The following is a 25,210-nucleotide window of genomic DNA, read 5'->3' as shown; positions in this document are numbered from 1 at the left end:
TTGGGGTCCCATCAACTCAACCATCTCCAACCCACCCAAAGGACATCCAAAGTACATCCAAAGGGTACCCAAAGGGCCCCCAATGGGCACCATATTGGGGTCCCACCAGTTCAGTCCCCCCCAAACCCACCCAAAGGGCCCCCAATGGACACCATGTTGGGGTCCAACCAGTTCGGTTCCCCCCAAATCCATCCAAAGAGCACTGTGTTGGGGTCCCACCAACTCAACCATCTCCAACCCACCCAAAGGGCATCCAAAGGGTACCCAAAGAGCACCCAATGGACACCATATTGGGGTCCCACCCGTTCAGTCCCCCCAAATCCATCTAAAGAGCACTGTGTTGGGGTCCCACCAGTTCGGTTCCCCCTAAATCCACCCAAAGGGCCCCCAGTGGACACCATGTTGGGGTCCCACCAGCTCAACCATCTCCAATTCCACCCAATGGACACCATGTTGGGGTCCCACCAGCTCAGTCCCCCCCAAATCCACCCAAGGGCTCCATGTTGGGGTCCCACCAGCTCAGTCCCCCCCAAACACACCCAAAGGGCCCCCAATGGACTCCATGTTGGGGTCCCACCAGCTCAGTGCCCCCCAAATCCACCCAAAGGGCCCCTAACGGACACCGTGTTGGGGTCCCACCAACTCAACCATCTCCAATTCCACCCAAAGAGCACCATGTTGGGGTCCCACCAGTTCAGTCCCCCTAAATCCATCCAAAGAGCACTGTGTTGGGGTCCCATCACCTCAACCATCTCCAATTCCACCCAAAGGGCACCATATTGGGGTCCCACCAGCTCAGTACCCCCCAAACCCATCCAAAGGGCCCCCAATGGACACCATATTGGGGTCCCATCAACTCAACCATCTCCAATCCCCCCAAAGGGCACCCAAAGAGCACCATATTGGGGTCCCATCAGCTCAGTCCCCCCAAACCCACCCAAAGAGCCCCCAATGGACTCCATGTTGGGGTCCCATCACCTCAACCATCTCCAATGCACCCAAAGGGGTCCATGTTGGGGTCCCACCAGCTCAGTTCCCCTCAAATCCACCCAAAGGGCATCCAAAGGGCACCCAAAGGGCCCCCAATGGACACCATATTGGGGTCCCATCAGCTCGGTCCCCCCAAATCCCCCCAAAGAGCCCCCAATGGACACCATATTGGGGTCCCACCAACTCAACCCCCCCCAATTCCACCCAATGGACACCACGTTGGGGTCCCACCAGCTCAGTCCCCTCCAAGGGCTCCATGTTGGGGTCCCCCCCGTTCCCTACCAGCACCAGCATGGCGCCCAGCACGGCGCCGGCCAGCGCGGCGTCTCCCGGCATCGTCGGCGCGAGGCTGCGTCCCCGACTCTACCGCAGCCCTATATATAACCCCTCCGGAGCCCTCCGGATGAGCGCCGCCGGCGTGAGGGCCCCGGAGCCAATCCGCCCTCGGCCGAGCCGTAAATCCCCGGTGATCATTAACCCCAATCGATAACGGCGCATTCCGGCCGCGACGGCACCGCCGCGCGGTGGGGGGAGGGGGAGAAAAGGGGCCATTTTGGGGCTTTCCCTATCGGAAAAATCATGGAGGGGGCGGAAAGTCAACGCCAACTCAACGCGGCGCCAACGCAACACCAACGCAACGCAACGCAACGCCAACTCAACGCGGCGCCGTTGGCACCGAAGGGGAAAAGGAACCCCTCCGGCGCTTTGGGCCCCCAAAAGCGGCGAAAACGGCGGCGATAGCGAAGCGTTGGCGGCGCCGCGAAGGGTTGGCGGTGAACCGTCGGCCTTGGCCCGCCGATAAGATGGCGATAAAGACGCCACGACGGGGACTCCTTCATGGCCGTCAGCGGCCGCGCCCCGGCTTTATGGCGCCCGTTGAGCCTTGACCGCGATAAGGAGGGCCGGCGATAAGCGACGCCAACCGCCTGCCGTCACGTAGCCGCCAAGCGCCAGACCGCGACGCCATCTTGGTTGGGTTGGCGGATTTATTGGTCAACGGCGATGGCCGCAGACGTGGCCTTTGCGGCGCTCCGTGGGGACAACGGAGAGGCCGTGGCGGCGGCGTTCGGCTCAGGAGGACGCGGTGGAGCGGCGGCGTTGGCGTTGAGCGGCGTAGCGGAAGGTGCGCAGGGGGTCGGCGGTGGCGGCGCGGCGGCGGCGGCGCTACGGAGAAAGATGGCGTCAAATATGGCGGAGATGGAGTGGTTGGGGGGGGTTTACGCGGTGGTGGTACTCACGGTGGTGGTGGTGGTGGTGCCGCGACGGCCGATGGCACCGCTCGGTGGGGTCCGTCCGAGGGTTTTGCGCTTCCGAGGGTTGGGAGCGGCGACGCCGCGGAGGGTCGGAGGAACTGAGGGGGGAAAAGAGACCTTCGGAGGCTCCGGCGGCGCCGGAAAAGGCACCGAAACCACAATCCCGAGCAGTATTTCCCCCTTTAATCCCCTTTTACACCACTGTCACCCCCCAAAGGGCCCCATCCTCACCCTTTCACCCCCCTCTAATCCCCTTTTTTCCTCCTTAATCCCTTTTTCCCCCTCCAATCCCCATTTTTCCCTCTTTAATCCCTTTTCCCCCTTTAATCCACCATTTTCCCCTTTAATCCCCTTTTTCCCCCCTTTAATCCCCTTTTTCCCCCCTTTAGTCCCCTTTTTTTCCTCCTTTAATAACCTTTTTCCCCCTTTAATCCCCTTTTACACCACTCTCACCCCCACAGCGCCCCATCCTGACCCTTTTTCCCCCTTTAATCCCCTTTTTCCCCCTATCATCCCCTTTTTTCCCCCCTTTCATCCCCTTTTTCCCCCTCTAACTCTTTTTGCCCCCTTTAATCCACCATTTTCTCCCTCTAATTCCCTTTTTTCCCCTCGATTCCCCCCTCAATCCCCCTTTTTCCCCCTCTAATCCCCCCATTTTCCCCCCTTAATCCCCCTTTTCCCCCTCTATTCCCCTTTTCCCCCTCTAATCCCCCTTTTTCCCCCCTTAATCCCCTTTTCCCCCTTTATATCCTTTTTTCCCCCTCTAATCCCCCTTCTCCCCCCTTAATCCCCTTCTTTCCCCCGTTTAATCCCCCTTTCCCCCCCTTAATCCTCTTTTTTCCCCCTCTAATCCCCCTTAATCCCTTTTCCCCCTCTAATCCCCTTTTCCCCCCCTTAACCCCCTTCTTTCCCCCCTTAATCCCCCATTTTCCCCCTCTAATCCCCTTTTTCCCCTCTAATCCCTTTTTTCCCCCTTTAATCCCCTTTTTCCCCTCCTTAATCCTCTTTTTCCCCCTCTAATCCCCTTTTCTCCCCTTGATATCCTTTTTTCCCCCCTCTAATCCCCTTTTCCCCCCCCTTAACCCCCTTCTTTCCCCCTCTAATCCCCCTTTTTCCCCCCTCTAATCCCTTCCCCCCCCTTTCCCCCTCTAAACCCCCTTTTCCCCCTCCTTAATCCCCTTTTCCCCCCTTAATCCCCTTTTCCCCCTCTATTCCCCAATTTTCCCCCTCTAATCCCCCTTTTTCCCCCTCTAATCCCCCCTTTTCCCCCTCTAATCCCTTTTCCCCCCTCTAATCCCATTTTAATCCCCTTTCCCCCCTTTAATCCCCTTTTCCCCCCCTTTTTCCCCTCCCTAATCCCTTTTCCCCCCCTTTCCCCCCTTTAATCCCCTCTAATCCCCCCTTTTTCCCCTCTAATCCCCCTTCTTCCCCCCTTAATCCCCTTTTCCCCCTTTAATCCCCTTCTTTCCCCCTTAATCCCCCTTCTTCCCCCCTTAATCCCCTTTTCCCCCTTTAATCCCCATTTTTCCCCCCTTTTCCCCCTTTAATCCCCTCTAATCCCCCCTTTTCCCCTCTAATCCCCCTTCTTCCCCCCTTAATCCCCTTTTTCCCCCCTTTAATCCCCTTCTTTCCCCCTTAATCCCCCATTTTCCCCCTCTAATCCCCCCTTTTCCCCCTCTAATCCCCCTTTTTCCCCCCTTAATCCCTTTTCCCCCCTTTAATCCCCTTCTTTCCCTCCTTAATCCCTCATTTTCCCCCTCTAATCCCCCCTTTTCCCCTCTAATCCCCATTTTTCCCCCCTTAATCCCCTTTTTCCCCCCTTTAATCCCCTTCTTTCCCCCCTTAATCCCCCATTTCCCCCCTCTAATCCCCCCTTTTTTCCCCCTCTAATCCCCCTTTTTCCCCTCTAATCCCCCTTTTTCCCCCCTTAATCCCCTTTTCCCCCCCTTAATCCCATTTTAATCCCCTTTTCCCCCCCCTTAATCCCCCCTTTCCCCCCCAATCCCTCACTCAGGTACTCGGGGACGTTGCGCAGGTGGGGTTTGACGATCGCCGGGTGCAGCGCTTTGTCGTGACGGAGAACCTCCAAATCCCGCGGATTATCCTCAAAATACACCTGGAAAACCCCCCCAAAAAATTCCCAACGCCCATTCCGCGTTGGGGTCCCATCACCGCCCCCCCCCTTCCTCCGATGGCCGCCGCGGTGTCACCTTCAGCTTCTGGGAGTTGAGGAGCTCCTCTTTGATCTCCCGCAGCCGCGCTTCCTTCACCGCCTGTTTGGTGACGGAGCGCATCGCGTCCTTCCAGGGGGGACACAAAAAGGACCTCTTAGGACGTCGCCACCACCACAACGTCACCGCGACGTCACCATCGTCACCGCCATCGTCACCACCGCCTTACCCGGCAGCGATAGCGCAACCCTTCGATCTCCTCCATGGAGAACTTGGAAGGGCGCAACATGGAGTCGCCGTCCTCTGTGGGGACACCGCGAGGTCACACCGTGGTCTTTGTCACCTCCTCGACCTTCAGGTGTCCCCCAAAAACCACCTCTTCACCTGCGATGAGAGCGTCTTCGATTCGCCTCAGCTCCGCACGTTCTTCCGGGGACGCCAAGGTCAGCGCCATGCCGGGGTTGTCGGCGCGAGCCGTCCTGCGGGAGACAACAACCGCTGCGTTGGAGAAGACCTTTAGGATCATCTCATGGTTCCATCCACCACCAAAGCTCCTCCTCCACGCGTCTCTCAAACCCCTCCACCGTTGCGGCGTCCGATGGCCCTTTGGGCGCTAAATTTCCGCCGGAGGTGCATTTTGAAGCTTCTCCGGTGGTTCCTGAGGGCGTTCCCTCCTCCCACGTCCACCAGGACCAGGAGGACATCGGGAACGGCTCCTCCAGGAGGATCAGGAGGGGTTGGTGGCTCCTCAGCACCTCCTCCACGTACTGCGGACAATGGGATGGGGGTGAGGACATCCGGTGGCGCCTCAGGAGCTTTGGGCTCCATCTCAAAGGGTTCCTCCGGAAGGTTTGGGAGCACCGGAAGGAGCCTTCACAGCAGTGTCCCCACGTTGGAGAAGATCTTTTGGATCATCCCATGGTTCCATCCACCACCAAAGCTCCTCCTCCACCCATTCTCTCAAACCCCTCCACCGTTGCGGCGTCCGATGGCCCTTTCGGCGCTAAATTTCCGCCGGAGGTGCGGTTTGAAGCTTCTCCGGTGGTTCCTGAGGGCGTTCCCTCCTCCCATCGGGAGAGGAACCCAACGCTCTCCATCGGTTCCGGCGGTCGGAGAGCGCCATAAGGGTCTCTCCTCGCTCTCCTCAAGGCCAAAGGACCCCCAATGTCCTTCTCCGATCTCTCCTCCACCTCCGGACGCACTCCGGAGCCTCTCAACGTCCTTCTGGCGCTGAAGGACCCAAACCCAACGGCGGTGATGATCCCAACGGAGACTCCGATGGTTTCGTGGCCAACTCCACCTCACGGTGGATCCGTCTCCACCTCCACATCCCCTTCCGGCACTTTCCAACCACCTCTGGAGCGCCGCTGTGCCCCAACGTTGCCGTTGGCTTTGGTGGACCCTCATCCCATTGCTCTCCGCTCATGGATCCATCATTTCCAGACCCTTTTTGGGGTCTCCCGACCCCCCAATAGATCCACCCCTCTCGTGTCCCCCCCCAAAGTGCCTCAGAGGAGGCGGCGGTGGGGCGGTGACCCCTCGGTGACCCCTCGGTACCTGCCCACGCGGTGGATGTAGGACTCGACCGTCGGAGGGACATCGAAGTTGATGACGGCCGCCACGTTCTGGAAGTCGATACCGCGCGCGACGCCGAACTCGGGGTCTGAGCTGAGGGGACAATGGGGGCGTCAGAGGGGACAATGGGGGCGTCAGAGGGGGCGATGGGGGCAGAGAACCCCCTGGGGGACCCGGAGGGGCAACCAAAGGGACCTGGTGGCAATCAAAGGGTCTTGGTGGCACCCAAGGGGTGCTGGTGGCTCTCATGGCACCTTGGTGGCACCCACGGGGTCCTGGTGGCACCCAGAGGGTCCTGGTGGCACCCATGGGCTCTTGGTGGCACCCATGGGGTCCTGATGACACCCACAGGGTCTTTTTGGCACCCATAGGCTCTTGGTGGCACCCAAGGTACACTGGTGGCTCCCCTGGCATCTTGGTGGCACCCACGGGGTCCTGGTGGCACCCATGGGCTCTTGGTGGCACCCACAGGACCTTGGTGGCAACTAAAGGGTCCTGGTGACACCCATGGGGTCCTGATGGCACCCACAGGGTCTTTTTGGCACCCACGGGCTCTTGGTGGCACCCAAGGTGCACTGGTGGCACCCACGGGGTCCTGGTGGCACCCATGGGCTCTTGGTGGCACCTACAGGCTCTTGGTGGCAACTAAAGGGTCCTGGTGACACCCATGGGGTCCTGATGGCACCCACAGGGTCTTTTTGGCACCCAAAGGCTCTTGGTGGCACCCACAGGACCTTGGTGGCAACCAAAGGGAGCTGGTGGCACCCAGAGGGTCCTGGTGGCACCCATGGGCTCTTGGTGGCACCTACAGGCTCTTGGTGGCACCCATGGGGTCCTGGTGGCATCCAAAGGACACTGGTGGCTCCCCTGGCACCTTGGTGGCACCCATGGGGTCTTGGTGGCACCCATGGGGTCTTGGTGGCAACTAAAGGGTCCTGGTGACACCCATGGGGTCCTGATGGCACCCACAGGGTCTTTTTGGCACCCACAGGCTCTTGGTGGCACCCATGAGGTCCTGGTGGCACCCAGAGGATCCCGGTGGCACCCACAGGCTCTTGGCGGCACCCAGAGGGTCCTGGTGGCACCCATGGGCTCTTGGTGGCAACTAAAGGGTCCTGGTGACACCCATGGGGTCCTGGTGGCACCCACAGGGTCTTTTTGGCACCCACAGGCTCTTGGTGGCACCCAAGGTGCACTGGTGGCTCCCCTGGCATCTTGGTGGCACCCAGAGGGTCTTGGTGGCACCCAATGGGCACTGATGGCTCTCATGGCACCTTGGTGGCACCCACGGGGTCCTGGTGGCACCCACAGGACCTTGGTGGCAACCAAAGGGAGCTGGTGGCAACCAAAGGGTCTTGGTGGCACCCATGGGGCCTTGGTGGCAACTAAAGGGTCCTGGTGACACCCATGGGGTCCTGACGGCACCCACGGGCTCTTGGTGGCACCCATGAGGTCCTGGTGGCACCCATGGGGACTTGGTGGCAACCAAAGGGTCTTGGTGGCACCCATGGCGTCCTGGTGGCACCCACAGGCTCTTGGTGGCACCCATGGGGTCCTGGTAGCACCCACAGGACCTTGGTGGCAACTAAAGGGTCCTGGTGACACCCATGGGGTCCTGATGGCACCCACAGGGTCTTTTTGGCACCCACAGGCTCTTGGTGGCACCCATGGGGTCCTGGTGGCACCCAAGGTGCACTGGTGGCACCCACAGGGTCTTGGTGGCAACTAAAGGGTCCTGGTGACACCCATGAGGTCCTGGTGGCACCCCTGGGGCCCTGGTGCCCCCCAAGGAGCTCTCTCTGTCACCCCTGGGGTCCTGGTGCCCCCCAAGGAGCTCTCGGTGTCCCCCCTGGGGCCCTGGTGCCCCCCAAGGAGCTCTCGGTGTCCCCCCTGGGGCCCTGGTGTCCCCCAAGGAGCTCTCGGTGTCCCCCCTGGGGCCCTGGTGCCCCCCAAGGAGCTCTCTCTGTCACCCCTGGGGTCCTGGTGTCCCCCAAGGAGCTCTCGCTGTCACCCCACCCACAGGACCTTGGTGGCACCCATGAGGTCCTGGTGTCCCCCAAGGAGCTCTCGGTGTCCCCCCTGGGGCCCTGGTGCCCCCTGTCCCCCCGTCTCACCCGCGGGCGCCGCGCCGCGCTCCCCGCTGCGATGGCCGTCCCACCGGCGCCGGTGGTGTCTCCTCGTCGGTGGCCACAATGCAGTCGTAGACACCGCGGTTGAACTGCGAGAGGATGTGGCTCCTGCCCACCCGGGGGGGCCCTCAGCACCCCCAAACGCCACCGCCGGGGAACCCCACAACCCCACCCCGGGGACCCCAAAACCACCCCAAGGTCTCCTGGACCCCCATGGACACCCCAGAGCCCCCCATTTCTCCAGGAACCCCAAGACCCCCCCAAGGTCTCCTGGACCCCCATGGGCACCCAAGAGCCCCCCATTTCTCTTTGATCCCCATGGGCACCTCCATGGACACCCCAGAGCCCCCCATTTCTCCAGGAACCCCAAGACCACCCCAAGGTCTCCTGGACCCCATGGACACCCAAGAGCCCCCCATTTCCTTGGGGACCCCAAGACCTCCCCAAGATCCCCTGGACCCCCATAGGCACCCAAGAGCCCCCCATTTCTCCTGGACCCCCGTGGGCACCTCCCTGGACACCCAAGAGCCCCTCAGTTCCTTGAGGACCCCAAGACCACCCCAAGGTCTCCTGGACCCCCATGGACCCCAAGAGCCCCCCACTTCTCCTGGACCCCCATGAGCACCTCCATGGGCACCCAAGAGCCCCCCATTTCCTTGGGGACCCCAAGACCTCCCCAAGATCTCCTGGACCCCCATGAGCACCCAAGAGCCCCCCATTTCTCCAGGAACCCCAAGACCTCCTGAAGGTCTCCTGAACCCCTATGGGCACCCAAGAGCCCCCCATTTCTCTTTGACCCCCATGGGCACCTCCATGGACACCCCAGAGCCCCCCATTTCTCCAGCAACCCCAAGACCTCCCCAAGATCTCCTGGACCCCCATAGACCCCAAGACCTCCTGAAGGTCTCTTGGACCCCCATGGACACCCAAGAGCCCCCTATTTCCTTGGGGACCCCAAGACCCCCTCAAGGTCTCCTGGACCCCTATGGGCACCCAAGAGCCCCCCATTTCTCCAGGAACCCCAAGACCTCCCCAAGGTCTCCTGGACCCCCATGGACACCCCAGAGCCCCCCTGTTTCCCTGGGGACCCCAAGACCACCTGAAGGTCTCTTGGACCCCTATGGGCACCCAAGAGCCCCCCATTTCTCTTTGACCCCCATGGGCACCTCCATGGACACCCCAGAGCCCCCCATTTCCTTGGGGACCCCAAGACCCCCCCAAGGTCTCCTGGACCCCCATGGACCCCAAGACCACCCCAAGGTCTCCTGGACCCCCATGGGCACCCAAGAGCCCCCCAGTTCTCCAGGAACCCCAAGACCTCCTCAAGGTCTCCTGGACCTCCATGGACACCCCAGAGCCCCCCTGTTTCCCTGGGGACCCCAAGACCTCCTGAAGGTCTCCTAGAACCCCCCCGAGCACGTCTCTGGCCCCCCCCAACCCCCCCATTTCCTTGGAGACCCCAAGACCACCTCAAGGTCTCCTGGACCCCCATGGACACCCCAGAGCCCCCCACTTCTCCAGGAACTCCAACACCTCCCCAAGATCTCCTGGACCCCCATGGACCCCAAGACCACCCCAAGGTCTCCTGGACCTCCATGGACACCCCAGAGCCCCCCATTTCCGCAGAGTCCCCCCTGAATCTGACCGGGAGCGCGCGGGCAGTTCGGAGTTGAGGACGCAGGCGGCGATTCCGAACTGTTCCAGGAAGAGTTTGAGCCGATAACAACGTTGGAGAGCGCCGACGAAGAGGAGGAGACGACCGCGGAGCAGTCGGAGCCGGAGCAGAGCGCACAGCACCAGGAATTTGTCCTCCTCCGTATCGCACGGAACCACCAACTGCTGGAGTTGGGAAGAGCCGGGAAGCTGCGGCTCCGGAGGGCACACGGTCACCTGACAACGGCACCAGAGAGGACCTTCAACGGAGAACCTCCGACGGGGGAACGGAGGAGAGCGGAAAGGGAGGCGGAGGAGAAATGAATGGGAGCTCGGGAGCCGGGGAATGGAAGATGGGAGCGCTGAGGGGTCCTTCGGGATCTCTCAAAGCCCCCTCAGATCCCTCAAAGCTTCCTGAGATCCTTCAAAGCTCTCTCAGATCCCTCAAAGCTCTCTCAGATCCCTCAAAGCTCTCTCAGATCCTTCAAAGCTCTCTCAGATCCCTCAAAGCTCCTCCTGAACCCCTCAAACCCCCCTCAGATCCCTCAAAGCTCCCTCAGATCCTTCAAAACTTTCTCAGATCCCTCAAAGCTTCCTCAGATCCTTCAAAGCTCTCTCAGATCCCTCAAAGCTCCCTCAGATCCCTCAAAGCTCCCTCAGATCCTTCAAAGCTCCCTCAGATCCCTCAAAGCTCTTTCAGATCTCTCAAAGCTCCCTCAGATCCTTCAAAGCTTCCTCAGATCCTTCAAAGCTCTCTCAGATCCTTCAAAGCTTCCTCAGATCCCTCAAAGCTCCCTCAGATCCCTCAAAGCTCTCTCAGATCCCTCAAAGCTCCCTCAGATCCCTCAAAGCTCTCTCAGATCCCTCAAAGCTCCCTCAGATCTCTCAAAGCTCCCTCAGATCCCTCAAAGCTCTCTCAGATCCCTCAAAGCTCCCTCAGATCCTTCAAAGCTCTCTCAGATCCCTCAAAGCTCTCTCAGATCCCTCAAAGCTCCTCCTGAAACCCTCAAACCTCCCTCACGTCCCTCAAAACTCCTCCTGAATGCCTCAAACCCCCCTCAGATCCCTCAAACCTCCTCCTACACCCCTCAATCCTCCCCTTACACCCCCAAACCTCCACTTGGACCCCCCAAACCTCCCTAAGACCCCCTAAACCTCCCCGTGCACCCCTCAAACCCCTTACATCCCTCAAACCCCCCTCACACCCCCAAACCTCCTCCTGCACCCCTCAAACCCCTAAAACCTCCCCTTACATCCCCCAAACCTCCCCTGAACCCCTTAAACCTCCTCTTAGACCCCCCAAACCTCCCCCTGAACCCTCAAACCTCCTCCTGCACCCCTCAAACCTCCCCAAGATCCCCCAAACGTCCTTCTCGACCCCCCAAACCTCCCTCAGACCCCTCGAAGCTCCCTTTACACCCCTCAAACCTCCCCCTGAACCCCTCAAACCTCCTCCTGCACCCCTCAAACCTCCTCTTAGACCCCCCAAATCTCCCCCTGAACCCCTCAAACCTCCCCTTACACCCCTCAAACCCCCCTCAGATCCCCCCAAACCTCCCCTTACATCCCCCAAACCTCCCTCACACCCCCCAAACCTCTCCTTAGACCCCTCAAATCTCCCCCTGAACCCCTCAAACCTCCCCTTAGACCCCCCAAACGTCCTTCTCGACCCCCCAAACCTCCGTCAGACCCCTCAAACCTCCTCCTGCACCCCTCAAACCTCCTCTTAGACCCCCCAAACCTCCCCCTGAACGCCCCAAACCTCCTTGACCCCCCAAACCTCCCTCAGACCCCCAAACCTCCCCCTGAACCCCTCAAACCTCCCCAAGATCCCTCAAACCTCCCCTTAGACCCCCCAAATCTCCCCCTGAACCCCTCAAACCTCCTCCTGCACCCCTCAAACCTCTCCTTAGACCCCCAAACGTCCTTCTCGACCCCCCAAACCTCCCTCAGACCCCTCGAAGCTCCCTTTACACCCCTCAAACCTCCCCCTGAACCCCTCAAACCTCCTCCTGCACCCCTCAAACCTCCTCTTAGACCCCCCAAATCTCCCCCTGAACCCCTCAAACCTCCCCTTACACCCCTCAAACCTCCCCAAGATCCCCCAAACCTCCCCTTAGACCCCCCCAAATGTCCTTCTCGACCCCCCAAACCTCCCCCTGAACCCCTCAAACCTCCTCCTGCACCCCTCAAACCTTCCCAAGATCCCCCAAACGTCCTTCTCGACCCCCCAAACCCCCCTCAGACCCCTCAAACCCCCCCTCAGCCCCCCCCCCAGCCCCCCCCAGCCCCCCCAAACGCGGGCCCTCACGGGGTTGTGCAGCACGAGCTCGCGGAGGCTCTCGACGTCGGGGCTGAAGGTGGCCGAGAACAGCAGCGCTTGGTAGATCTTGGGGAGGTGACTGGGGGGGGGGAGGGAAAAGGGGGGGCTCAGCACCCGCCCCCCAAAAAGATTGGGGGTGACGGGACCCCCATGAAACCCTCAGCGCCACACACGGCGATACCCAAGTGCCTCCTTCCTCTCCTGCCCCACTGCACCCCCCCAAAACCTCCCCCCAGGGCCTCCAGTCGTGGCCCCCCCAAACCCCTCTGCCCCCCCAACCCCTCTGCCCCCCCAAACCCCTCTGCCCCCCCAACCCCAAACTCTGCCCCCAAACCCCTCTGCACCCCCCAAACCCCAACCTCTGCCCCACACATCCTGCAGCTCAGTAGTGCCCCCCAAACCCCTGTGCCCCCCCAAACCCTCTGCCCCCAACCCCCGATCTCTGCCCCCCCAAACCCCTCTGCCCCACACATCCTCCAGCTCAGTAGTGCCCCCCAAACCCTCTGCCCCCCCAAATCCCAATCTCTGCCCCCCCAAACCCCTCTGCCCCCAAAACCCTGATCTCTGCTCCCCCAACCCCAATCTCTGCTCCCCAAACCCCGATCTCTGCCCCCCCAAACCCCGATCTCTGCCCCCCCAACCCCTCTGCCCCCCAACCCCTCCGCACCCCTAACCCTGATCTCTGCCCCCCCAAACCCTCTGCCCCCCAACCCCGATCTCTGCCCCCCAACCCTGATCTCTGTCCCCCCAAACCCCTCTGCCGCCCCCAAACCCCGATCTCTGCTCCCCCAACCCCTGTGCCCCCCACCCCCCTATCTCCAGCCCCCCAAATCCTGATCTCTGCCCCCCAAACCCCGATCTCCACCCCCCCAAACCCCTCTGCCCCCCAAACTCCTCTGCCCCCCAAACCCCAACCTCTGCCCCACGCATCCTCCAGCCCAGTGGTGCCCCCCAACCTCTCTGCCCCCCCGAAACCCCAACCTCTGCCCCACACATCCTCCAGCCCAGTGGCGCCCCCCAACCTCTCTGCCCCCCCAAACCCCTGTGCCCCCCCAAACCCCAACTTCTGCCCCACACATCCTCCAGCTCAGTAGTGCCCCCCCAACCCCTGTGCCCCCCCCAAACCCCTGTGAGCCCCCAAACCCCTCTCCCCCCCCAAACCCCGACCTCTGCCCCACACATCCTCCAGCTCAGTAGTGCCCCCCAAACCCTATGCCTCCCCAAACCCCTGTGCCCCCCCAAACCCCCAATCTCTGCCCCCCCAAACCCCCTATCTCGCCCCAACCCCTGATCTCTGCCCCCCAACCCCCGATCTCTGCCCCCAAAAACCCCAACCTCTGCTCCCCAACCCCCAATCTCTACCCCCCAACCCCAATCTCTGTCCCCCAACCCCCAATCTCTGCCCCCCAACCCCACCCAATCTGTCCCCCAACCCCCGATCTCTGCCCCCCCAAACCCCGATCTCTGCTCCCCCAATCTCTGTCCCCCAACCCCCAATCTCTGCCCCCCAAATCCTGATCTCCGCCCCCCCAAACCCCTCTGCTCCCCAAACCCCTCTGCCCCCCAAACTCCTCTGCCCCCCCAAACCCCAACCTCTGCCCCACACATCCTCCAGCTCAGTAGTGCCCCCCAAACCCCTGTGCCCCCCCAAGCCCCCGATCTGCCCCGCGCACCAGAGCAGCGCTTTGATGTCGGCGGCTGTGCCGAAGGCGAGCAGCAGGTCGGCCTCGTCGAGCACGAGCAGCTCCAGCGAGCGCCACAGCTCCAGCGAGCGCCCCAACACGTGCGCCAGCACTCGCCCCGGCGTCCCCACCACCACGTCCGGCAGCTCCATCAGCACCGGCCTGCAACGCCGCCCCCCAAAACCCCAGGGACCCCCAAAATCACCCCCGCGGCCACCAGGCCCCAAAGGACCCCCCAAAATCACCCCCGCGGCCACCAGCCCCCAAAGGACCCCCCAAATCCCCAGTGACCCCCAAAATCACCCCCGCGGCCACCAGACCCCAAAGGACCACCCAAAACCCCAGTGACCCCCAAAATCACCCCCGCGGCCACCAGGCCCCAAAGGACCCCCCAAAATCACCCCCGCGGCCACCAGCCCCCAAAGGACCCCCCAAATCCCCAGTGACCCCCAAAATCACCCCCGCGGCCACCAGACCCCAAAGGACCACCCAAAACCCCCCCATGGCCTCCAAACCCCAAAGGACCACCCAAACCCCCCCCCATGGCCCCCAGACCCTAAAGTGCCTCCCAAATCCCCAGTGACCCCCAAAATCACCCCCGCGGCCACCAGGCCCCAAAGGACCCCCCCAAAACCCCCCCCATGGCCCCCAGGCCCCAAAGGCCCACCCAAATCCCCAGTGACCCCCAAAATCACCCCCACGGCCACCAGACCCCAAAGGACCCCCCAAAATCCACCTCACAGCCCCCAAAGGACCCCCCAAAATCCACCTCACAGCCCCCAAAGGACCCCCCAAAATCCCCCTCACAGCCCCCAGGCCCCAAAGGACCCCCCAAAATCCCCCTCACAGCCCCCAAAGGACCCCCCAAAACCCCCCCACGGCCCTCAGACCCCAAAAGACCCCTCAAAACCCCCCCATGGCCTCCAGACCCCAAAGTGCCCCCCAAAACCCCAGTGACCCCCAAAACCCCCCCATGGCCTCCAGACCCCAAAGAACCCCCCAAAATCCCCCCATGGCCCCCAGACCCTAAAGTGCCTCCCAAAACCCCAGTGACCCCCAAAATCCCCCCCACAGCCCCCAGACCCCAAAGGACCCCCCAAACCCCCCCCACAGCCCCCAGACCTCAAAGGACCCCCCAAAACCCCCCCATGGCCCCCAGACCCCAAAGTTCCCCCCAAAACCCCAGTGCCCCCCAAGCCCCCCACCCCCTATCTCCAGCCCTCCAAACCCCAACCTCTGCCCCCCAACCCCGATTTTTGCCCCCCAACCCCTGATCTCTGCCCCTCCAAACCTCTCTGCCCCCCAAACCCCAATCTCTGCCCCCCAACCCCAATCTCTGCCCCCCAACCCCTGATCTCTGCCCCCCAACCCCTGATCTCTGCTCCTCCAACCCCCTCTGAACCCCAAACCCCAATCTCTGCCCCCCAACCCCGATCTCTGCCCCCCAACCCCTGATCTCTGCCTCTCCAAACCCCTCTGAACCCCCAACTCCGATCTCTGCCCCCCAACCCCAATCTCTGCCCCCCAACCCCGATCTCCAGAGGGGGGAAGCCGGGAAGGAGGCGGCGGGGCTGGGACGGAGCTCACCGCTGCGCGGCGAGGTCGGCGTGGGCGCAGAGGTCGGCCACGCGCACGTCGCGGGCGCAGAACGCCGCCATCCGCCGCAGAGCGCCCACCACCTGCAGCCCCAACTCCTTGGACGGCACCAACACCAACGCCCGCACCGCCTGCGCCGCCGCCGCCGACGGAGCCTGGAATGGGGGGGGGAAAATGGGGGTCAAATGTGGGGAGTGCGGCACAAACAGACCCCCTGAGCTCATCCTGGAGGACCCATGTGCCCCATGGAGACCCACGGAGACCCACAGAGACCCACAGAGGCCCATGGAGACCCCTCTGGGCTCATCCTGGAGGACCCATGTGCCCCACGGAGACCCACAGAGACCCACAGAGACCCATGGAGACCCCTCTGGGCTCATCCTGGAGGACCCACACACCCCACAAAGACCCACAGAGACCCACGGAGAGCCACGGAGAGCCCTCTGAGCTCATCCTGGAGGATCCATGTGCCCCACAGACACCCACGGAGAGCCATGGAAAACCACGGAGACCCACAAAGAGCCATGGAGACCCCTCTGAGCTCATCCTGGAGAATCCGTGTGCCCCACAGAGAGCCACGGAGACCCACAGAGAGCCCTCTGAGCTCATCCTGGAGGATCCATGTGCCCCACGGAGCTCATGTGCCCCACAGAGACCCACAGAAACCCCTCTGGACTCATCCTGAAGGACCCACGCACCCCACGGAGACCCACAGAGAGCCATGGAGACCCCTCTGGGCTCATCCTGGAAGATCCATGTGCCCTACAGAGACCCACAGAGACCCCTCTGGACTCATCCTGAAGGATCCACACACCCCACAGAGAGCCACGGAGACCCACGGAGACCCCTCTGAGCTCATCCTGGAGGATCCATGCGCTCCACGGAGCTCATGTGCCCCATGGAGACCCACAGAGACCCCTCTGGCCTCATCCTGGAGGATCCATGTGCCCCACAGAGACCCCTCTGAGTTCATCCTGGAGGATCCATGTGCCCCACGGAGACCCACAGAGAGCCATGGAGACCCCTCTGAGCTCATCCTGGAGGACCCACACACCCCACAGAGACCCACAGAGAGCCACAGAGACCCCTCTGGCCTCATCCTGGAGGATCCATGTGCCCCACGGAGCTCATGTGCCCCATGGAGACCCCTCTGGGCTCATCCTGAAGGACCCACACGCCCCACAGAGACCCATGGAGACCCCTCTGAGCTCATCCTGCAGGAACCGTGTGCCCCACGGAGCTCATGTGCCCCACAGAGTCCCCACTGAACTCACCCCACAGGATCCATGTGCCCCACAGCCCCCCCTGAACTCACCCTACAGCGTACCCCTGCCCCATAGCGCCCCGGAACCCCACAAAACCCACTCTTCCCCACCCCACAGCATCCCCCTGCCCCATAGCGCCCCAAAACCCCACAAAACCCACCCCACAGCGTCCCCTGAACTCACCCCACAGCCCCTCTCTGCCCCATAGCGCCCTGGAACCTCACAAAACCCACCCCACAGCCCCCTGTGAACTCACCCCACAGCGTTCTCCTGCCCTATAGTGCCCCGGAACCCCCCAAAACCCACCCCAGAGCCCCCCTGAACTCACCCCACAGCGTCCCCCTGCCCCATAGCACCCCAGAACCCCACAAAACCCACTCTTCCCCACCCCACAGCCCCCCTGAACTCACCCCACAGCATCCCTCTGCCCCATAGCGCCCCAGAACCACCTGGAACTCACCCCACAGCCCCCTCTGCCCCATAGCACCCCAGAAGCCCACAAAACCCACTCTTCCCCACCCCACAGCCCCCCCGAACTCGCCCCACAGCCCCTCTCTGCCCCATAGCACCCCAGAACCCCACAAAGCCCACCCCACAGCCCCCCTGAACTCACTCCACAGTCCCCCTCTGCCCCATAGCGCCCCAGAACCCCCCAAAACCCACTCTTCCGCACATCACAGCACCCCCTGAACTCACCCCACAGCATCCCCCCGCCCCATAGCGCCCCAGAACCCCCTGAAACCCACTCTTCCCACCCCACAGCCCCCCCTGAACTCACCCCACTGCGTCCCCCTGCCCCATAGCGCCCCAGAACCCCCTGGAACTCACCCCACAGCCCCCCCTGAACTCACCCCACAGCCCCCCTCTGCCCCATAGCGCCCCAAAACCCCACTCTTCCCACGGCAGAGCCCCCCTGGTGCCCCCCAGCCGCGGCCTCGCTCACCTCCTTGACGCGTAGAATGTGTTGGAGGAGCGGTAATCCGTAGGCTCCGGTTTTTCCGGAGCCGGTCCGGGCTCGCGCCAGCACGTCGCGACCCTCCAGCGCCAACGGGATGGCCTCAGCCTGGATGGCCGTGGGGGCGGCCCAGCCCAGCTCCGCCACCGCCTGCCACGACGGCACTTTAGGGGGCTCCTTTGGGGCCCCCCCTAAACTATATCCCCCCCCTCAAAAAGGGACCCCAAAATCCCACCACCTCACGGCCTCCCCACCCCCAATAAAGCGGCACCGGTGTCGCTGTCACCTCTTTGTTGACAAAAGATGGTGGATTGGTGCTACGGGCCCCCCTCATGACACCCCCCATCCCCAAAGGGGTCCCCCCCAGACACACTGGGGTCCCCTCATGACCCCCCTCACCCCCAAGGGGTCCCCACACACACCCTGGGGTCCCCTCATGGCTCCCCCATCCCCAAGGGGTCCCCCCAACCCCACCCTGAGGTCCCCTCGTAACCCCCCCTTCCATCCCAAGGGGGTCCCCAGTATCCATCCCCCCCCCCCAGATACCCTGGGGTCCCCTCATGACCCCCCTCACCCCCAAGGGGTCCCCCCCAGACACTCTGGGGTCCCCTCATGACCCCCCCTCAACCCCAAGGGATCCCCCCCAGACACTCTGGGGTCCCCTCATGACCCCCCTCATTTCCAAGGGGATCCCCAGTGTCCCCCGAACCCCACCCTGAGGTCCCCTCGTGACACCCTCTTCCATCCCAAAGGGGTCCCCAGTGTCCACCCACCCCCCCCCAAGTCACCCTAAGGTCCCCTCATGGCCCCCCCTTATCCCCAAGGGGTCCCCAGTGTCGTCATCCCCCCCTGGAAGTCCCCTCCTGACCCCCCCTCATCCCTAAGGGATCCCCCCCACACACCCTGGGGTCCCCTCATGACCGCCCCTTCCATCCCAAGGGGTCCCCAGTGTGTTGTGTCCCCTCCCACACCTTTGGGGTCCCCTCATGACCCCTCCCTTCCATCCCAAGGGGTCCCCCTTCCCCCCCAGACACCCCGAGGTCCCCTCATGACCCCCCCCTTCCATCCCCAGGGGTCCCCAGTGTCTCCCGCCCCTCCAGACCCTGAGATCCCTTCATGACCCCCCCGAACCCCAAGGAGTCCCCCCATGACCCCCCTCTTCCATCCCAAGGGGTCCCCAACGCCTGTGTCCCCCCCACACACCCTGGGGTCCCCTCCTGACCCCCTCTTCCATCTCAAGGGGTCCCCAGTATGTTCTCCCCCACACTCTGGGGTCCCCTCCTGAGCCCCCTCATCCCCAAGGAGTCCGCATTGCCCCCCCCCACACACTCTGGGGTCCTCACGACCCCCCCTCATCCCCAAGGGGTCCCCCTTTCCCCCCCCACACTCTGGGGTCCCCTCCTGAGCACCCCCATCCCCAAGGGGTCCCCATTGCCCCCCCTCACCCCCCCGGGGGTCCCCTCTCCCCTCACCCTCAGCAGCCGCCCGTCCAACCCCATGTGCTCGAACGCCGCCATCTTCCCGCCCGCCACTTCCGCCACCGCCTCGCACGCAGTAGAGAGGCGCCGGAGCAGCGAGAGGACGCCCAGAGCGCCGCCGGAGCAGCGAGAGGACGCCAAGAGCGGCGGCGCCACCGCGCATGCGCGCCACATCACTTCCCTTCCTCCCCCCATTCCCGCGGGTATTATAGACACTGACGGCGCGTGGGCAGAACGTCCACAGCACAACAGAGAGGACGCCCAGAGTGGCGCCGGTGCCCCCTGGAAGTGGAGGACCCAGCAGCGCCCCGGGTCCTTTTTTTGGGGTGCTCGAGGGGGGGATGCTGAGCAAGCGGACACCCGAGCCCCCCCCGCGCCCTAAAAAGCCACGAGCCAACTGCCTCGGACCCCAAAACCCCTTTATTTCGCCACCAAACACCACCAAAGGGTGGTAAAAGGGGGACCCCCCAAAACCTGCCCCCCAATCCAGGGCTAAGGGAGCCCCCCCAAAGCTGTGGGAGCCTCCGCAGTGGGGTGGGAGAACCCCCAAACTTAGAGGGAGAAACCCAGAGCTATTGGGAGCCCCTCTTGGGGTTGTGGGAGCCCCCAAAGTTGACCCAGACCACAGCAGGGGTCGTAGGAGCCCCCCCCAAAAGTTGTGGGAACCCCCCTGAAAGTCATGGGAGCATCTCCAGAGCCTGAGGGAACTTTCCGGAGGTTGAGGGAACATCTCCAGAGGTTGAGGGAACATCTCCAGAGGTTGAAGGAACATCTCCAGAGGTTGAAGGAACATCTCCAGAGGTTGAAGGAACTCTCCAGAGGGTGAGGGAACATCTCCAGAGGGTGAGGGAACTATCCAGAGGGTGAGGGAACTCCTCCAGAGAGTGAGGGAACATCTCCAGAGGGTGAGGGAACTCCTCCAGAGGGTGAGGGAACTATCCAGAGGATGAGGGAACTCTTCAGAGGTTGAGGAAACATCTCCAGAGGCTGAGGAAACATCTCCAGAGGCTGAGGAAACATCTCCACAGGTTGAAGAAACATCTCCAGAGGCTGAGGGAACTCTCCAGAGGCTGAGGAAACATCTCCAGAGGCTGAGGGAACTCTCCAGAGCCTGAGGGAACATCTCCAGAGCCTGAGGAAGGAAACATCTCCACAGCCTGAGGAAACATCTCCACAGCCTGAGGAAACATCTCCAGAGGCTGAGGAAACATCTCCACAGCCTGAGGAAACATCTCCAGAGGCTGAGGGAAGCCCCCAAGGCTGTGAGACCTCCTCTGAGGACCATGGGAGCCCCCCAAAAGGTCTGGGAGCCCCCCAGTTTTGTGGGAGGTGGGGTGGGGGGGAGGCCTACACCAACTTCTTGGCCTCAAAGAAGCTCTTGAGATGCCTCATCTGCCAAATGCCCGTGAGGATGAGGATGAAGGTCTGGGCGATGGACCACCACAGCACCCGCTGGTTGGTGCTCTCGCTCGTCATGCGGAAACGCTCCTCGCGGTACTGTCAGGAGAAAGTTGGGGTGCCAATCGAATTTGGGGGTGGGATTAAAAGGGGGGGACACGAGAGGGGGGGGGTCGTTTCCCCCCGTTCCTCACCCGTTGGTAGTTCTGCTCCTTCTGGATCTGCTCCACCTGGTCCAGGAGTTGGCGGGCGCGGAGCTGCAGCTCCGTCAGTTTGTCCTTGGCGGCGATTTCGGGGTAGTTGTTGGTGTGTTCGCCCACTTGGATGTCGAGGTGCACCCGCTGGGGGGGGTAGGGGGACACGCAGCTCAGAGGGGACCCCACAAACCACCCCCCCCAGCGCGGTGGGGTTCCCCTCCCTGAGAAACCCCACCCCCACTCAGCCCAGGTTTGGGGGTTCCCCTCCCTGAGAACTTCAGCCCAGGTTTGGGGGTTCCCCCACCTTAATCCCAGCCCAGGTTTGGGGGTTCCCCTCCTTAATTCCCCAGGTTTAGGGCTCCCCATCTCAATCTCAGCCCAGGTTTGGGGGTTCCCCTCCCTGAGCCCCTCAGCCCAGGTTTGGGGGCTCCCCATCTCAATCCCAGCCCAGGTTTAGGGGTTCCCCTCCCTGAGCCCTTCAGCCCTGGTTTGGGGGTTCCCCATCTCAATCCCAGCCCAGATTTGGGGGTTCCCCCACCCCAATCCCAGCCCAGATTTGGGGGTTCCCCACCTCAATCCCACCCCAGATTTGGGGGTTCCCCCACCTTGATCCCAGCCCAGGTTTGGGGTTCCCCTCCTTAATCCCAGCCCAGGTTTGGGGGTCCCCTCCTTAATCCCAGCCCAGGTTTGGGGGTCCCCTTCCGTGAGCCCCTCACCTCCGGTTTGGGGGATCCCCACCTCAATCCCACCCCAGATTTGGGGGTTCCCCACCTCAATCCCAGCCCCGGTTTGGGGGTTCCTCACCTCAATCCCAGGCCAGGTTTGGGGGTTCCCCACCCCAATCTCAGCCCAGGTTTGGGGTTCCCCTCCTTAATCCCCCAGGTCTGGGGTTCCTCCACCTCAATCTCAGCCCAGATTTGGGGCTTCCCCACCTCAATCCCACCCCAGATTTGGGAGTTCCCCTCCCTGAGCCCCTCAGCCCCGGGTTGGAGGTTCCCCCACCCCAACCCCACCCCAGATTTGGGGGTTCCCCCCTCCCTTTGCCCAGTTTTGGGGTCCCCCCCGTACCAGTTTGCCTCCGGCGAAGAGCGCCATGCGGGTGGAGTTGGAGTGGAGGCAGATTTGGTGCTCTCCGGGCGTGTGGGAGGTGAAGGTGAATCGCCCTTCGGAGCCGTACTGCCGCGACAGCACCACCTGCGCCACCGCCACCGCACCGTCGGCATCTTCCAACCACCCACCCACCCACCCAACCACCCCCTGAGCTCCTCAGCTTCTAAACCCCCCCGAGATGGGGCCACCACCACCTCCAGCGCCGGAGAACTCTTTCCATGGAGACGTTTTCCCAACTATTCAGTCTAAACCTCCTCCGATGCGACTCGAGACCGTTTCCTCTCGTCCGATCGCTCCGGAGAAGAGCTCAGCGCTCACCTCACCACAACGTCCTTCCTCTACAGAGACCAACGAGGTCTCCCTCAGCCTCTCCTCCCAACTAAACATCCTCAGAACCCTCAGATCACCATCCCGGGATTTATGGAATCACAGATTGGTTTGGTTGGAAAAGACCTTTGAGATCATTGTGTCCAACCATCGCTGTCCACTAAGGAACCACCGCTGAGCACTTCGTCCACCCATCTCTTAACCTTCTCCAAGGATGAGGACTCCACCACCTCCCCGGCAGCCGTTCCAACACCTGAGAACCCTTTCCATGAAGAAATCTTTCCTGATTTCCAGTCTAAACCTCCTCCGATGCGACTCGAGGCCGTTTCCTCTCGTCCGATCGCTCCGGAGAAGAGCTCAGCGCTCACCTCACCACAACGTCCTTCCTCTACAGAGACCAACGAGGTCTCCCTCAGCCTCTCCTCCCAACTAAACATCCTCAGAGCCCTCAGATCACCATCCCGGGATTTATGGAATCACAGATTGTTTGGTTGGAAAAGACCTTTGAGATCATTGAGTCCATAATCCCTCAGATTTGAGGGTTTGTGATCCAATCTGTCCACTAAAGAACCATCACCGAGCACCTCGTCCGCCCATCTCTTAACCTTCTCCAAGGATGAGGACTCCACCACCTCCCCGGCAGCCGTTCCAACACCCGAGAGCCCTTTCCATGAAGAAATCTTTCCTGATTTCCAGTCTAAACCTCCTCCGATGCGACTCGAGGCCGTTTCCTCTTGTCCCGTCGCTCACCTCACCACAACGTCCTTCCTCTACAGAGACCAACGAGGTCTCCCTCAGCCTCTCCTCCCAACTAAACATCCTCAGAACCCTCAGATCACCATCCCGGGATTTATGGAATCACAGATTGGTTTGGTTGGAAAAGACCTTTGAGATCATTGAGTCCATAATCCCTCAGATTTGAGGGTTTGTGATCCAATCTGTCCACTATGGAACCAACCCTGAGCACCTCATCCACCCATCTCTCAACCTTCTCCAAGGATGAGGACTCCACCACCTCCCCGGCAGCCGTTCCAACACCCGAGAACCCTTTCCATGAAGAAATCTTTCCCGATATCCGGTCTAAACCTCCTCCGATGCGACTCGAGGCCGTTTCCTCTTGTCCCGTCGCTCCGGAGAAGAGCTCAGCGCTCACCTCACCACAACGTCCTTTCTCCACAGAGACCAACGAGGTCTCCCTCAGCCTCTCCTCCGGACTAAACCCCCCCAGAGCCCTCAGATCCGCTGTTCTCCAGCCCCTTCCCAGCTCCATTCCCTTCTCCGGATGTTCTCCAGCACCTCAACGTCCTCCTTGGAGTGAAGAACCCAACGCTGAACCCCAGATTTGCGGTGTGGCCTCACCGGCACCAAGTCAGTAGGGATGATCCCTGTCCTTCTCCCTCTGCCACACCCCAGAACCCCCTGTCCTGATCCAGGGGGACGCTGTGGCCCCCCACGGGGGTCCCTGTCCCGGTTTGTGGGTGCCCCCACCCCGGGTTTTGGGGTGCCCCCGCCCCGTCTCACCTTGCCGTCGGGGTCCTTCACCTCCACGTGCATTCCCAGTCCCGGCGTGGAGGGCAGGAACGACTCCGACTGTTTGTCCCACAGCTGTGTCCGGTAGTTTCCTGGATTGGGGGGGAGGAAGTGGGTCGCAATGGGGTTCGGCAACGACCCCCCCACCCCCCCTTCCTGATCATTCCGGGGGGGCTCCTCACTGTCCCCCTCACTGCTCCCCCAGTTCCCACTCATTGGCAGCTACTGGTCTCCAGTCCCCCCCATTACCCCCCCAGTCCCTCCCATTGTCCCCCAGTCCCTCCGTTACTGGTCCTGGTCCCCATTGCCCCCCCAGTCCCTCCCATTGCCCCCCAGTCCGTCCCATTACTCCTCTCAGCCCATTACCCCCCCAGTTCCCCCCTTAACCCTCCCAATTACCCCTCAGTCCCTCCCATTACCCCCTTATTCCCTCCCATTACCCCTCTCAGCCCCCCATTACCCCCAGTCCCCCCCATTCCCTCCTCCAGTCCCCCCCACTACCCCAGTCCCTCCCATTACCCCCCCAGTCCCCCCATTCCCGCCCATTACCCCCCCAGTTCCTCCCATTCCCTCCCATTCCCCCCCCAGTCCCCCCATTCCCTCCCATTACCCCCCCAGTTCCCCCCATTCACTCCCATTACCCCCTCGTCCCCCCATTCACTCCCATTACCCCCCCAGTTCCCCCCATTCACTCCCATTACCCCCCCAGTCCCTCCCATTACCCCCCCAGTCCCCCCATTCCCGCCCATTACCCCCCCAGTTCCTCTCATTCCCTCCCATTACCCCCCCAGTCCCCCCATTCCCTCCCATTACCCCCCCAGTTCCCCCCATTCACTCCCATTACCCCCTCGTCCCCCCATTCACTCCCATTACCCCCCCAGTTCCCCCCATTCACTCCCATTACCCCCCCAGTCCCCCCCATTACCCCTCTCAGCCCCCCATTCCCTCCCATTCCCTCCCATTCCCCCCTTAACCCCCCCCAGTTCCCCCCATTACCCCCCAGTCCCTCCCATTACCCCCCATTCCCTCCCATTACCTCCCAGTTCCCCCCATTACCCCCCAGTCCCCCCCATTCACTCCCATTCCCCCCCCCCAGTCCCCCCATTCCCCCCCCCCCGTTCCAGGCCCCGTTCCCCGCTGCTCCCCCCCCCTCACCGATCACCATGGTCTCATCCGGGATCTCCTCGATGAAGCAGCGCTTCTCGGTCTCGCCGATGTGGAAATAGAGCCCGTGCGCCCCCCACACCGCCACGGCGGCCATCAGCGCCCTCAGCGCCGCGCCGCCCGCCATGGCCGAGCCCCCCGTTACGCATGCGTAGGACACGCAAACCGCCGCGGGTACGCATGCGCAGTGCGGGAGCGCCTACGCTGTCTGCGTCTCCTACGCAGTCCGCGGCCAGCCGCCTCTAAGCTACGACCACTACGCATGCGTAGGGCACGCACACTGCGTAGTAGGCTACGCAGGCAGCGTACGCTACAAGGCTACTGCGCATGCGTTTCCCCCCGCCAGTCTCGCCTTAGTGCGCATGCGCAGTTGTCCCAGTCTCCCCCCCCAAACTCTGAGGGGTTGAGAGTTCG

At 62.3% G+C, this 25,210-nt stretch overlaps 3 protein-coding genes across 5 annotated transcripts in view; all 3 read right to left on the bottom strand.

Annotated features, from left to right (window-relative positions):
* NPC1L1 (NPC1 like intracellular cholesterol transporter 1) overlaps positions 1-1,581 on the bottom strand; it is a 34,104-nt gene extending 32,523 nt beyond the window's left edge. The window contains exon 1 of the mRNA XM_054088773.1: positions 1,273-1,581. Coding sequence (XP_053944748.1) covers positions 1,273-1,326 — 54 coding nt within the window. The 5' untranslated portion in view covers positions 1,327-1,581. The remainder of the gene's footprint in view (positions 1-1,272) is intronic.
* A 217-nt stretch (positions 1,582-1,798) lies between these two features.
* On the bottom strand, positions 1,799-19,211 carry DDX56 (DEAD-box helicase 56). The gene is made up of 14 exons (XM_054088902.1): positions 19,065-19,211; positions 17,581-17,742; positions 15,364-15,527; positions 13,768-13,938; positions 12,083-12,173; positions 9,764-10,008; positions 8,104-8,226; positions 5,972-6,082; positions 4,799-4,893; positions 4,644-4,717; positions 4,454-4,543; positions 4,254-4,359; positions 2,229-2,341; positions 1,799-2,154 (listed from the first exon to the last, which is right to left on the bottom strand). Exons 1-14 carry the CDS (start codon positions 19,107-19,109, stop codon positions 2,062-2,064), a joined length of 1,683 nt encoding a protein of 560 aa, XP_053944877.1. The 5' UTR covers positions 19,110-19,211; the 3' UTR covers positions 1,799-2,061.
* Positions 19,212-19,801: 590 nt separating this feature from the next.
* On the bottom strand, positions 19,802-24,965 carry TMED4 (transmembrane p24 trafficking protein 4). Of its 3 annotated transcripts, none has more exons than XM_054049675.1 (6): positions 24,788-24,965; positions 23,624-23,724; positions 21,734-21,859; positions 20,663-20,809; positions 20,422-20,567; positions 19,802-20,181 (listed from the first exon to the last, which is right to left on the bottom strand). In XM_054049675.1, exons 1-6 carry the CDS (start codon positions 24,921-24,923, stop codon positions 19,923-19,925), a joined length of 915 nt encoding a protein of 304 aa, XP_053905650.1. In that variant the 5' UTR covers positions 24,924-24,965; the 3' UTR covers positions 19,802-19,922. The 3 variants fall into 3 exon arrangements, with proteins under 3 accessions (XP_053905650.1, XP_053905649.1, XP_053905651.1); XM_054049674.1 differs by having other exon boundaries at positions 19,802-20,202; positions 24,788-24,964; XM_054049676.1 differs by having other exon boundaries at positions 20,060-20,567; positions 24,788-24,963.
* Positions 24,966-25,210: the final 245 nt, after the last annotated feature.

Source organism: Cuculus canorus, chromosome 26, assembly GCF_017976375.1.
Source record: "Cuculus canorus isolate bCucCan1 chromosome 26, bCucCan1.pri, whole genome shotgun sequence".
NCBI classification, from domain to species: Eukaryota; Metazoa; Chordata; class Aves; order Cuculiformes; family Cuculidae; genus Cuculus; species Cuculus canorus.
The sequence above is the reverse complement of the archived record's forward strand: the minus strand, read 5'-3'. Positions and strand labels throughout refer to the sequence as shown.